At 33.9% G+C, this 14,377-nt stretch overlaps 1 protein-coding gene across 1 annotated transcript; it reads left to right on the top strand.

Annotated features, from left to right (window-relative positions):
- The first annotated feature begins 2,435 nt into the window (after positions 1-2,435).
- Positions 2,436-10,760, top strand: LOC145325780 (DNA repair nuclease APEX1-like). Its single transcript, XM_080168737.1, has 13 exons — positions 2,436-2,496; positions 2,810-2,878; positions 3,221-3,299; positions 3,799-3,842; positions 5,983-6,100; positions 7,304-7,411; positions 7,691-7,747; positions 8,015-8,075; positions 8,762-8,813; positions 9,567-9,746; positions 10,139-10,205; positions 10,374-10,447; positions 10,611-10,760. Exons 1-13 carry the CDS (start codon positions 2,465-2,467, stop codon positions 10,669-10,671), a joined length of 1,002 nt encoding a protein of 333 aa, XP_080024863.1. The 5' UTR covers positions 2,436-2,464; the 3' UTR covers positions 10,672-10,760.
- The last annotated feature ends 3,617 nt before the right edge of the window (positions 10,761-14,377 follow it).

Below are 14,377 nucleotides of genomic sequence, written 5' to 3'. Positions count from 1 at the left end.
AAACTTTCAAAATATTTCAAATTGGAAGAGATGAACAGTTATTTTAAAATGATTTCACATTTTTAAAAAAATATTCTTGAATAATTTATATATTTTTTTAAAACCACATAAAACTCAACTCTGATAATATTATAAACTCTAGGACTAAAAATTTTGAATTAGATTATTCATACATTTTACAATGATTACTAAAGTTATGCCCCACACAAATTAATTTGATATTGAAATTCAATAGTTTTAACAATATAATGCAGAGATTACCTAAATTTAATTTTACTTCTCAAAATAACTTGTAAGTAAACTAGATAAGAAAATTCTCTTTCTTCAAATAACTGCAATATTACTAGTTTTTTAATTTAATACTGAAAATGTTGTGTTGACATAAGTTCTTAGGTACATATATGAACTTGTTTAAACAAGTAATTGCTAGCCTCTCAAAACACCAACATTAAATATTGAACATAATTGTATAATAATTTTAACTTGTTTAAACAAGTAATTGCAAGCCTCTCAAAAAATCAAACATTTAATATTGAACACAATTGTTTATAAGGTGTATTTGTGTATATTAAGGATCAAATCCCAAAAGAGAATTAAAATTAATAAAAAATATATTTTATACGCTAAATTCTCTTGAAAACTTGAAAATTTAAAAATTAGCGTTGAAAAAATATTTGAAATATATATTTTCAATTCACTTAAAAAGAGATTTAAGAATTTACATTACAGAAATATAACTAAATATCTTACAAAATATACAACCACATCTATAATCTATATTCATGAAGTACTGTAAAAATCAAATTTCATTAACATAAAAGATTCAAGCAATACAGTTTGAGCTTTAACTTTTTATAGGAAGCCTGCAAGAAATACCACGCTTTAACTGCTGAAAGACTGCCACAAGTAGACCCAATACCCCAAATTTGAAGCCTTCAGCTTCTATAACAAAAAAGTTCTAGGCATTTTAAAATGACATTTTATGTACAATGAAAACTTTGAAAGAATTACAATGCTAATGTTAGAAATTTTGAAATTAAACTACGTGGCCTAGAAACAAAATCCTAAGCTTATTTTTGTCATAAATTTAGATTGCCAGTAACTAATTATATTTTTACAATAAAAATGCCCATTTTTATAGTCGAAATCATTAAAAAAAATTAAGTTTAGCTTGCATTGTACCGAGTGTACTGTAGCCAATCAGAAGGCTGAATCAGCTAAGCAACCAATCACAGCTGAGCTTTCATTATTTTCCCCCTTTGTTTCCGCTATGATTTTCGTTAACAAATGCAATTTAAATTGAATTTTTTTCATAGATTTTGACTATGAAATGTGGTATTTTTATTGTAAAAATGTAATCAGTTACCAGCAATCTAAATTTCTGACAAAGATAAGGTTATAATTTTGTGTCTAGGCGACGTAATTTAATATTGTTTTTTTCTTTTATGAGCATTGCAAATCTTTCAAAATTTCGATTGTACATAAAATGCTATTTTTAAAATGCCTAGAACTTTTTTGTTATTGAAGCTGAAGGCTTCAAATTTGGGGTATTGGGTCTACTTGTGGCAGTCTTTCAGCAGTTAAAACGTGGTATTTCTTGCAGGCGTCCTTTAATACTTTTCAATGATATGGAGACATAATATAAAAGACATATTCAAGGAATAATTGCCAAATCTTATATTCCAATTATTGATAAAGTCCTAACTAGAGAACAAATTATGAACAATACATTTTAAAAATTAAAACAATCAAAAGTCACAAAGAATAGCAAAGTTCATTTAACACTAAGACATAAGAATACATTTAAATAATAAGTTGTTTGAATTGATTTAGTTAATAGAATTGTTAGTTGCTAATTGAATATATGTACAGTACAAGAGTCAAAGATTTTGTTTTGTTACTTTGGAGTGACTGACTGAGATAGTGCTGTAAGATTAAGGACAACCCCTAATTATAGAGTAGTATTGTGCGGGTGCTCTAGGTTTTTTTTAAAAATTTTAGATGAGCAAGAACTATTTATATTATATTTTGTGATACTTTAGTTATTTAAATGAAAGAAAGTAAAGGGGTGGGGGTAAAATGTGGTGACTCGTGCCACGACATACCAGCAATTTTATTTTGGGTGCTACTCCCTTAGTTTTAGAGATAATTGGATAAAATCTTTTGGGCTGGGTCAGTAATTACCCCAACTAGAGGTATCTTTCAAAAAAAACGGCGGCGGGACCGCCGCCCCCGCCGCCCGCCGCCGTTTTCCGCCGCCACCATGTTATTTTTTTCAAAAATTTTCCCCCTTACAAGCAGCCCTGCGGGAAAACGGCGGCGGGATCGGCGGGACCGCCGCTCCCGCCGTCCACCGCCGTTTTCCGCCGGCAACAAAAAAATTATTTTTTTATATATTTATTTTTTACATTGTTTTTTAAATTTTTTTCAGAAAATTCTATCAAATACTTATTTAAATTGGGTTATGCTGATTAGTTCATTATTGCTAAGAAACAGGTGATCTATATATTTTATTTTAGCCAAGTGGCTACGCCCCCTAGAGGCCTCTAGGGGCAATTGAGGTGGTGGAGGGTTAATTCGACAACTCTGTAATAAATTGGGGGGAGGGCATATTTTTTCTAGGGGAGATAAAAATTTTAAAAATTGAAAAAATATTTTTAAGATGTCATAGGAATCTTTACTAAAATTTTTTGCTTTCTTAAAAAGCAGCCAAGAAAATCACATTTCCCTCTTAGGTTTACGGACTGACTGACGGACAAAGTGAATTATAAAGTATTTTCGCTATTAAAAAAATTTATCTGCGTTTTAGGATACCAGTAATTCCCCTTCTTCTAGAATTGAACCATAGACAACTAAGCCTATCTACAACCATGCCAGGAAAGTATTTTTTATACATTATAAACATTTTTAAAACCGGTGCTTTCTCTGAAGGTACCTATTCAAAAATCAAACAAATCGAAACCAATTAACCCAATTGTATCGCAGGTGAAAACGGTTGCGTGTTGTTGAATTTGTCGTCAATTTAGCTTGCTAATTTGTACCTGTATTTATTGGTCAGTTCGTTCATCTAGTAGGAGGGGAAGGGGAAAAGGGGTATATGAGAGTTTCGATACTTTAGCCAGTTGGGAGTATCACTATTAGAGTACATGAAAATCTGGTGCAACAACCAAGTATTAATATATCCATTCATCAAAATGTATTGTATAAAATCAATAATAGGCAAAAGAAAGAGCGAGGACGGTTCATCTGCTGCGGCTGGTGGCGAGGCCAAGAAGAACAAAACTGAAACACAATGGAAGGAAGGAGATTTATCTATTTAAGAACAGTTAAATCCCATAAAGGGCAGAAAAAAATGAAATTCAATATTTAGAGAAGCCTTTGTTTCTAATTTTATCAGGGAGAGAAAGGAATTTAGACTGAATCTAAAATCCACTGATAACAAAAGTGTTATAAACCACGTTATTTCATACGTTGGCTTTAAAACTTTGGTTACTTTGATTGTATTTTGATTGGTTGATTTTAACTAATAGTGTCCAAGGTCTTTAACCAATTATCTTGACCTACAGAGGGGCTAATTTTGTGTATCATCATTTTGGAAGGGTATAATTTTAACGTTTTTGTCTTTCCCTTAAAGAGTTAATTAAACGGATAAAGTAAAAAATATTTTTATGATAAGGGGGTGGGGGTGTGGGGTGACAAGATTAAAGATTGATTGAAACGTCCATGGAAGGTTGAAACAGAAAAATTGTGTTTTAGATAAAATTAAAGTATTTAACGATAAATCCTCCTTTCCACCAGAATATTAACTTTGACTCAGATGCTAAGGACAAGAAAGGAAACAAGTAAGTTTGATTAAATTAGGACAATTCCACCAAAACAGCGAAAATAAACATGAACAATAATGTCCATGAGTAGCGAAGTAATGACATTCTTGTATATTAATGTTGCCTTAGAGGCTAAAAACAAGAAAGAAAATAAGTAGGTAAGTTTAGTTTGATTAGGACAATTCCATCAAAGCATCAGAAATTAACAAGAACAATTATATCCATAAGTAGCGCTGTAATAATAATCTTGTAAATTGACATAGATTAACTCAGTGATGATAATCAAAATTATCCCTTCTGTAGATTAAAACTATTGGTTGAATAGTTTGAATACTATTAGTTTTGAGCCAACCAATTAAAATGCAATAAAAGTACCCAAAGTTTTTGAGCCAACGAAACTATGGGTACCAGTATAGTATAAACTTATAATCCCTTCTTGCAAACTTCAAAGGCTTATTATTTCGCTAATTAGTTTTATTTTCAGTTTTGTACATTTGGCATTTATTTTTGGTAGACTCAATATGTTACATAATAGTGGCATTTATTGTTGTTTGAGTGTGCTTTTAAACCTATTTGTAGTTTTGTATTTGTACTTTTTATTTTATTTGTGTTAGACTCAATATGTTACACAAAGGTGGCATTTATTGTTGTTTGAGTGTACATTTACATCCCCATATTATTGCATACTCATATTTGCAAAAATACACAATGCTTTTATAAAACTAACAGGATCTGTATGTGTCTGTCTATACCGAACAATATCGCTTACCTCTGAACCGATATGGTTCTCCTTTACAATATACTATAGCTTCTCATTTATCCTGGGAAGGTTTACGACTATTTTGATACATGTGCGGATGTGAAGGAACTCCTCTGTTCTCCCGAGTGGCATGAAACAAATAATAAAGTATTACTCCACCTACACACCATAAAAAAAATATTAATAGTTATTTATCGCATCGTATTATAGACAGTTTACCGCGGATAGTAAAGTATATGAGATTAAAACCAGTTTTGTGATTTTTATTTTAATATTCGCGGAAAATTGTCTATAGTACGATGCTATATATGATTATTCAGCATGGCTGAGAACCTGTTTTAATCCAGCGGATATTAATCCCAAGGCTTGACTGAAGGCTGGAGATTTTCCCCTTTATTCCTAATTTTTTTATTTATTCTTCGACATTATGAATGATTTAATATCATTCAATTTTTTTTTCTTAGATATTCTAATTTAGTGTATCTTTGTCCGTTTGTCCATTAGATCTTTTTTTTGATACCTACAAAGAAACTATAATTATTTTAAGACACAACTCATTTAAGCCATTAGCAGTACATATTGGACTGTTTAAGTGTAGTTTTATGGCCATTCTTTTTTTTTATTGACTGTCCATTTCCATCTAGGTTAAATGAAAATAACGCAGATTCTGTATATTTTTTTTATTCGTCTATCTGTCTTTAAGTTTTATGTTTATTCTTTTCATATATGCACACATAGAAAATGGAAAGAGGGTAAGAATGCTTACTTATAAGGGTTATAGTTTTTTTTCTTTGTCTAAACCCTTCTGGGGGCACTAGCCCTGCCTATAACTTAGGTGTTCCAAGTACCCAATATAACTACAAGGGTTGGCAATCCGAATCCGGAATCCGCTCAATATTTAGCCAATTTTAGAATCCGAATCCGTAATCCGTTTTTAATAAAGGATTCGGAAATTGGTAGGCTAAAATTAGCGTCTTGAGTTTTTTTTTTCAACTCCGCCTTTTTAAAGGCAAAGATTATCATCATTCTATATAACATCTTCTAAAATATGGTTCGATTCTCGGAATTATAGAGAACACCAAATACATCAATTTTAGGACATATGTAGCACTTGAATTTTTTTTAATTAAAAAAAAGCCTTTTAAAATATTGCTAGAATCCGGAATTCGAATCCGGTATCCGCCAAAAATAAAATCCGGAATCCTCGGGAATCCGCCTTTTTTTGGGCGGATTCTTGTAAAAATCCGAATCCAAATCCTGTCCAAAAATTTGACGGATTGTCATTGCCATCCCTAATAACAACCTAACCTACATGACCTAAAAGAAAAACTTTTCAATAAATTTAAAAATAAATGGGCGGGGTGTTCTGATTTGTTCTCCAAATCTTTAACTTTTAAGGTGGAACTTTAAAATCTCCAGCTGGAACGTGGATGGGGTACGCGCGTGTGCTAAAAAAGGAGGCGCGGCATTCCTGGAGCACGAAGCACCGGACATTCTTTGCCTTCAGGAAACCAAGGTCAGATTTGGTGGGAATGGTAGGTGTCAGTTCAGCTATGATAGCCCTCGTTCTATTATAGAAAAGGGGGGTGGGGGGGCTCTAAACTTGGGGGTCTATCCATTATTCAATATAACCTAATCTAACCTGACCTAAAGTAATATACGAGAAACTATACCCCCCCCCCCCCCCACCCCTATTTTATATTTATTTTAAAATAAGGTGGGGGGTAACTTTGTGTGAAAACGCCAAATAGATTAAAATTAAACAGGGCTGGGGCGAATGTCCTACATTTTAAAACAAAACCCAGAAATTGAGTTAAAAGGAGGGCTTTTTTTTATCTTTCACGAGATGCGGGATAACCAAGGAGGGAAGAGACATTGGAATGTAAGGGTGTCCCATAGTGTAGTGATTAGAGTACTACGCTGTGGTTGGGAGAAACCGAGTTCGAGTCCCCACATAGACTTTACACTTGATTGACAAATGCTGTCGCAATTTGTCAGATTATGATCACGCAACCTTTCTTGAGATGCCCTAGGGTTGTAAGGAGGGAGATTTGTAGGAAGTTAGGATTCTACCAATCAATCAGCTTTAACCTTGCTTTCCTTCGTCCATGCTCCTCGTATGAGAGTGCCATTAATTAGGGTGGCTTAATATGGAACACCTGCCAAAACTCTAGGCCAGGGTGATGTAATAAATGAGTAGCTTCCACGAGAATTGCGGGTCAGCTTGTATAAAATACAATCAGCTGTGCGCGAAGCTTACCAATCTAAGATAGGCCAAAGGATTCTCACTTCCAGTCTCCGTGTGCATCTGAGTCCTAACTTCAGAGAATCAGGGCTACAACAACACCACATTGGAATGTAAATTACTTGGTACCTAAAGTTTTATAAAAACATTATCTTATTTTTTGACTTAAAAACATTGGATACTTTTGATTGGTATGTTTTGAACTAGTATTGCGAAATAATTTTCATGATACTATCCTTTCACTTTTTGGGTATAGTCCCTTTCGTGGCAACGCACCTTAAGGGGCGATTCTTCGTATTGTTCACAGTAGCTTTTCTCCTGTTTCTAGTCCCTGCGTTGCCAATTGCCTAACCCTGTTGGGCAATCACCTAACCCAATATAACCTATAAAAAGCCATTTTAAAAATACGACGAATCGCCCCTTAAGGGGCGTTGCCACGAAAGGGACTATTCCCCACTTTATTTATATTTGCAGGTGAACGAGAAACAAATTCCAGGTGAATTTAAAGTGGATGACTACCCTCACCAGTACTGGTTGCCAGCCAAGAAGGATGGATACTCTGGCGTTGCCCTCTTGTCTAAGGTAGGAAGAGATTTATCATTACCTGGATGTTGCACCAGATTATCATGTACTTTGATTAAGTGAATCTTGTAGCGGGCTAAAATAACCCCATCCCCTTTTATAGGGAGGAACAAACTGACAAACAGTAATGTCCATGTTATAACCTAAATTGACAACAAATTTTCCCCTGTCTTATCTCTAAAGATCCCTGTTTTTTTCCTACTATAAACATTTGATGTTCATTTTTCTTTAAAAATGATATGCTGCGCTTAATTGTTCTAATTGTACTTGTTTTGTTAGGAGAAGCCTGACTCAGTCAAGTTTGGTTTTGATGATAGCGAACATGATGATGAAGGAATATACAACATTCAAATATATTCGATACATTATACATTTCCCCTGTCATAATATCCACGTATGTTCTATATACATTATACATTTTTACGTACATGCGCGGAGAACAAGGCCTTTTAAATTTTAGATAAATAAAAAATTAAGGAAGTGGAGTCGACAACCCCCCATATAGATTTAGCGGTTAGTCAGATCCTTCAGTACACACAGACAGATTAAGACATACATACTTTTATAAAAGGATATTCTGTGAATGTTGTCTATGTAACAGGACGCGTGATTACAGCAGAGTTTCCAACTTTCTATCTGGTCACTACTTATGTTCCAAACGCAGGTATAGTTACTAGAAATCGATATATTATTATTTGGATGTTGCGCCATATTTTCGCCTGCCCTAGTAAAATAGTCCTTCCAGCTGGCTAAGATAATGATATCCCCCATCCCCTCCCATCTTACTGGAGGAAAGTATAGCCAACAAAATGAGGATCAAAGTTGCAACCTAATTTGACACCAAATTTCCCTGCCATAATATCCACGTATATTATATCCATTTAACTAAATTATTAGCTGTTTTTTAACAAGTGCCGCTAGATACTTACGGAGCTTCCTTCTGTACAAGGGTGCTGAAACGTTTTCTTTTTAAAACTACAATCGAAATTGCGATTGGGGGGGAGGGGAGGGGGGGGGAGTAGATTTCCTCCTCCACAACTTCAAGGGCCGTTAGTAAACAGATACTCTAATAAACAATCCCTATAATATAAAGTACTAAGCTTTTTTTGTTTGTAGCGAAGGATCTCGCTAATCACTGAACCGATATGGTTCTCCTTTACAGGGAAGCTTCGTATAGGCCCTGAGAGGGTTTTAGGCTATTTTATTTTTAAAATTAAGTCTGGGTATGGTTTTAAGCTATTTTTCTGCCCTTTTTTATCCCTTCGAATATAGAGCCCCTAGATGCTAGGGGTGCTGCCACTTGTATCTATAATAATATGCCTAAATTTCGACGTATTATATTGTCAACAGGAAGAAAACTGGTTACTCTGGACAAAAGGATGGATTGGGATCCTAAATTCAGGTAAGTTTATCTTTGGATTACAAGGTTCATTCACTAAAAGATTACCTTTTACTTTACTGAAAAATTGTTTGAACATAAAGTTTAGATACAAAAATTTAAGTTTAATTGTCCTTTCTCTCCCTTCATACATTAATTTACCATATTATTTCATTTGTTTTTTGAAGAATATTTTAAAGTTAGTATGTTTTTCAACCTATTTTTAAAAAAAATACACTATTCTAAGACATGAAGATATATTTCGATTTTAGCAATCATTTTCAATTCATTTTGTCTCTTGTAGAAGTGAATCAAGCAATATTAGCTTGGTCGTTTTTGAAGAAAATTGTTTTATCATTATCTTTTGCGCCAGTCAAAAAGTCGAGTGCTATTTTTGCAAAACTTTCTAAACTTCCAAGAATTCTGAAAATTTCAATTCCGTCAGTCAGTCCGTAGGTAACGTTATGGAGGAAAATGTGATTTTCTCGACTGCTTATAAAGATAGACAACTGAAATTTACAGTGAAGATTTTTACAACATACGCGCATCTAATCTATACATCTTTTTGTCCGTGTGTCTGTCAGTTATGTTTCAAAAGATTTAAACGTTTTTTGTTTAGGGTTTCTTGATTTCCTTGGTAATTTTGCATATTATATCTCTTTTTTGTTTCATTGTGATGAGAACTGAACATCTGATGTATAGCTCACTTTGTCTGTTTGTCCATTCCTTGACTTTTTGTTCTTCGCTACTTATGGACGTTGTCATCCTTGTGTTTAGAAAGTATGTTTCCGAGCTGGACGCGAAGAAGCCAGTGGTCGTGTGCGGGGACTTGAATGTCGCGCACAAGGAGGTAGATCTGAAGAATCCCAAGACCAATACCAAGAACGCGGGCTTCACAAAGGAGGAGAGAGAGGGGTTCACCACGCTACTCGAGGCTGGCTTTACTGATATGTACAGGTAGGAAATTGTTATCAGAACAAGGATTTCATTTCTTATATAATAAAAATTGTACTTAGCATTTTTTGTTCAATTTATATAATTTAAAATTATGTTCTAATAATTTTTGTGACTAGACTTAAGCGGTTTTCATCCAATTGACATTAGTCAAGCACATACCCCCCCCCCCCCTTCTTATCATAAAATAAATTAAGATATAGGTGAAGTAATATTTGTTTGTTTATTACTTTAGGTTAGGCTAGGTAGCCCCGCTGGGTTGGGCATATGCAAATAACTACTACTCCTCCCACTTATTTAAAAATAATGTTTGCATGGGTTTAGTGCTAGACATAGACTTGGAAGGAAAGCACCGAAGGTTTCAATTAAATCTAATAACTAAATTTGTTTTTTAGGCATTTCTATCCTGAAGAAAAAGATGCCTATACGTTCTGGACTTACATGATGAATTGTAGGGCTAAGGTAAATATGAATTGATTGTTGATTGATTGATTGATTGATTGATTGATTGATTGATTGATTGATAGATAGATTGATAGACACATAAATTAACTGATAGATCTGCAGACAAACAATATTTTGTGAAATTAAAAGATCCCTTCAAGATTAAAAATGTGCAAATTGTTTTAGAATGTAGGCTGGAGATTGGATTATATGTTGGCCTCCAACAGAATTGTTGATAATGTTGCAGACTGTCTCCATAGGTAAATATATCCATTGTGACTTCAAATCCGCTGGATTAGATTCGTATCTGAGCCATACTGAATTATTATGTATCATATTTATGGATAAAGAATACCCCATTCCCTCTCCAGATAATTGAGGAACGTAATTAGCCATTATCTGAGGTCTTTCCTATTTTTGTAGATCTGATGTGCTTGGTTCTGACCACTGCCCAATTACTCTACTACTCACAAAACCAGAATAATCATCTACCAAAGAGGAACCGAAGAAAAAGACACACACAAAATTCTCAATACCTGCTTCTTTTATTCTTTTAATCGTTTTTCATAAAAATATACAAATCAGAGCCATCATAAATAAATTATTTTTTCTCTTAATATATTATATTAAAACTAACGCACAGAATTATCCTTTAAATTCTTACAAACACTTTTGGTTGGTTCAAAACATTCCAACCATTAATTTTATGTACAGAAGGGGTAGTTTTATCTTTCATCATTCAGAATGTACATCAATTTATTACCATTGTCTTTTCCCTTGCGATTTTAATTTAAAAATAAACTAAATGCAACATTTATTTGATGTGAATTTAACATATTAAAACATATAAACCAATCACAGGTCTCCTTAGCAAAACCTTAGATTAAAAAAAATCTCGAAAGAAACGGACAACAGGGCCTTCAAATAGGGTACAGTGGTGGTCAGAATCCGTTGGAGATTAAATCTTAGCTGCTCCTTCTTGCCAGATATTGCAATTTGAAGTTTTGTGGTAAAAATGCCTAAAATTACAAGAATTCCAAGGATATATGCAAAAGTGAACACCTTAATTCATCAAATAAAAAGGGCGAGTCTAACATTTGAGGAGTTTAGATATCTCTTCATTTGTAAACTACACACTTCATCCCCATTTAGAACAATTTTTACTACTATAAGTGATGTTTTTAACTTTGCCCAATTTACAACTTTATCCTAAAGGCTGTTTCCCTGGAAAAAACTTCAGTTTAAGTTTACATATGGCCCAATTTACTTTTAGTTATTTTGCTTCCCCCCCCCCCCCCATACTCTCACAACCTACAAACTTCAGGGTAGAGGGGGGGGGGGGAGCATAGTAATACTATTATGTGTTTCTCAAAAACTAATTGAAGTATAGTGGGAAAAATTATTATGTAAGGTTTTTAGGCCAAAATTTTGTAGAAATTATGTTGACCACCTTCTCTCCCCCTCTCCCTCATCCTGACATAATTGGGGTGGCAGAAGATCATTCCAATGTGTTTTAGAAAATATTTGAGATACATGTAAAGCTTTTGGATTTGTATTGTTGTGGGACCCAAAGCACTTTTACATATATTGCTGACCTCTTCCCCTCCCCTCATAAATCAAAATCATAAAATTTTGTAAAGAGAGAATGGTTGGGTTGCAGTTGAAAGGTTACTACTATGGTGTGTTACTTAGGAACCACTAGAATTGTAGCAGCAAAGCAAATATGCTTTGGTAGGTCAAAAGTAATTTTAACAAATTTTGCTGAAACCTCCTTCCAAGCCCCCTTTCCCTCCCTATTGCTTTACAATCTCTCCCCCCCCCCCCCCCCTACCTCCAAATAAGTAATAGAAGGGAGTATAGCAATACCCTTCTGATTTACTTTGAGATTACTCAAGATATAGAGTACTTTTGGATTTAAACTTTAGTAGGTCCATAATTACTTCATAATTAAACAAATATTGCTGACCTTTCCTCAACCTCAACCAACCCCATCCCGAAAAATTATATTGCTGCGCAATTTCCTCCTCTCCCATAACAAAAATATTGCTTGCCCTCCCTCTCCAGCTACTACCTCACCACCTGTGTTTTACTCAGAAACCACTATAGCAATAAGGAGCAAAAATTGATATAAAAATTTTAAATTTCAAATTGCTTTATATGTATTACCTATTCAATGTTGACAATAATTTTTTTTTTAGTCCAATAGGCTGGAGGAGATTACATAGCAAAATAATTGTACTAGATTAGGAGTGTTGTAGTTGAAATAGATATTTATAAAATTAAATATAGCCTACATAAGTTAAAAGATTAACCCTGAATATCTCCAGAGGTTTCTAGATAATACACAATATTATTTACCTATGCCACTAGCCACTACTTCCAACAGATGGTGAGGGGGGGGGGAATTCAGCAATATTTGTAAAAGTAACTAATATCCCAAAAAAGCTTAAATCCAAAGTTTGCTTAATATGATTCAGTGATTTCAAAGTAAAACAGCCACTAGCCACTACTTCCAACAGATGGTGAGGGGGGGGGGGGGAATTCAGCAATATTTGTAAAAGTAACTAATATCCCAAAAAAGCTTAAATCCAAAGTTTGCTTAATATGATTCAGTGATTTCAAAGTAAAACAAGAATATTTTCCATATCCACTGCCCTTCTCCTAATAATTTGTGGTCTAAGAAGGAGGGAGTGGGTTGGTTGCAGCAATATTTGCAAGAGATTTTGATGCCTACTAAAGTTTAAGTACTAAAGCTTATATATATCTTTAGTGCTATCTAAAGAACTCTTCTGCCTCTTTACCCACTTCCAATTAGATTTTATTAGGGGTGGGGGGGGGGGGGGGGGGAGGTGTAGTCAACAATATTTCCAGAAACTTTGGGCCTAAGAATCTTACATATATAATGTTTTCTTTCAATACTTTAGGTAGGTTGAGTAAAACATAATACTATTACTTTGCCCTCCCCCCTAAAATTTATGGGTTGCAAGAGGGGGTTGAAGGGGGGGGGGGGGTTGAGAGTATTTTAAATATTAACTTTAGCTATATGTAAACTAGAATTGAGGTTTTCTTTACTGGTTCCAGGGTAACAGCCTCTAGATTAAAGTTGTAAACAGAACAATGTACCTTTTTCATTAAATAATTTCTTTAAAGAAACAAAAATTTTTAAATGGGGAGGAACTGTGTAGTTTACATATGCAGAGACATATAAACTCCTCAAATGTTAAACTCACCCTTTTTATTTGATGAATTAAGGTGTTTACTTATGCAAATATCCTTCGAATTCTTGTAATTGTAGGCATTTTTACCACAAAACTTCAAATTGCAATATCTGGCAAGAAGGAGCAGCTAAGATTTAATCTCCAACGGATTCTGACCACTACTGTACCCTATTTGAAGGCCCTGTTGTCCGTTTCTTTCGAGATTTTTTTAAATCTAAGGTTTTGTTAAGGAGACCTGTGCAATATCATCTACAGTATTATTCATTAATATATCTTCTTTAATATTGTGATATTTTTTTACGCTTATAACAACTAAAAAATAAAATAAAGATTTTTTTTTTAAATTTTGTCTTTGAGATTAATATAATTTTTCCAGTATGGCTTCGAAACCGAGGAATATCCGCTGGATTAGAACCGGTTCTCAGCCATACTGAAAATCATGCGTAGCATCGTGTTGCAGACACTTTCACGAATATTTAAATAAAGATCATGACATAAATAAAAACTGGTTTTAATCTTATAATCTTTTATTTTACTATCCGCGAAAAGCTGTCTATAATACGATGCGATTAATAAACTATTCATTCAAATATTCATATGACGTGATATGTATGATATAATACAAGACTGATAACAACACCCACAAGTAGCGAAGCAAAAAGACACATAGATGGAACAGATCTTTAGTATAGATGTAATACAGATAACTACCACTTCCCCTTTTACAATGACCAATTTCGTCTGCTAGCAAATTGTTTTCTGCTACTTGGCTGTGTTAATATTCCCGACACCATTGGTTAATTTTCAAAGACCCAATTGAGAGTCGGCACAATGTCATTGGGATATGGAAATACAGTTATTTAACCCCTTTCCCCCTCTGGCGTTTATTTCTAATGGACAAACGGACAAATAGAGCTGATGATCAGTTCTCATAAAAGAATGCGATAGGTAATAAAAATCACTAAACCTATA

This window comes from Acartia tonsa, chromosome 8, assembly GCF_053477335.1.
Source record: "Acartia tonsa isolate MP-2025a chromosome 8, ASM5347733v1, whole genome shotgun sequence".
NCBI classification, from domain to species: Eukaryota; Metazoa; Arthropoda; class Copepoda; order Calanoida; family Acartiidae; genus Acartia; species Acartia tonsa.
The sequence above is the reverse complement of the archived record's forward strand: the minus strand, read 5'-3'. Positions and strand labels throughout refer to the sequence as shown.

Excerpts from the sequence above, each read along its gene's own strand:
- LOC145325780 (XM_080168737.1), top strand. The coding sequence starts at position 2,465 with ATGCTGATTAGTTCATTATTGCTAAGAAACAG. Across the intron at positions 2,879-3,220 it reads CTATCTACAACCATGCCAGG|CAAAAGAAAGAGCGAGGACG; the intron begins AAAGTATTTTTT and ends ATCAATAATAGG. Across the intron at positions 8,076-8,761 it reads TACTTATGTTCCAAACGCAG|GAAGAAAACTGGTTACTCTG; the intron begins GTATAGTTACTA and ends TATTGTCAACAG.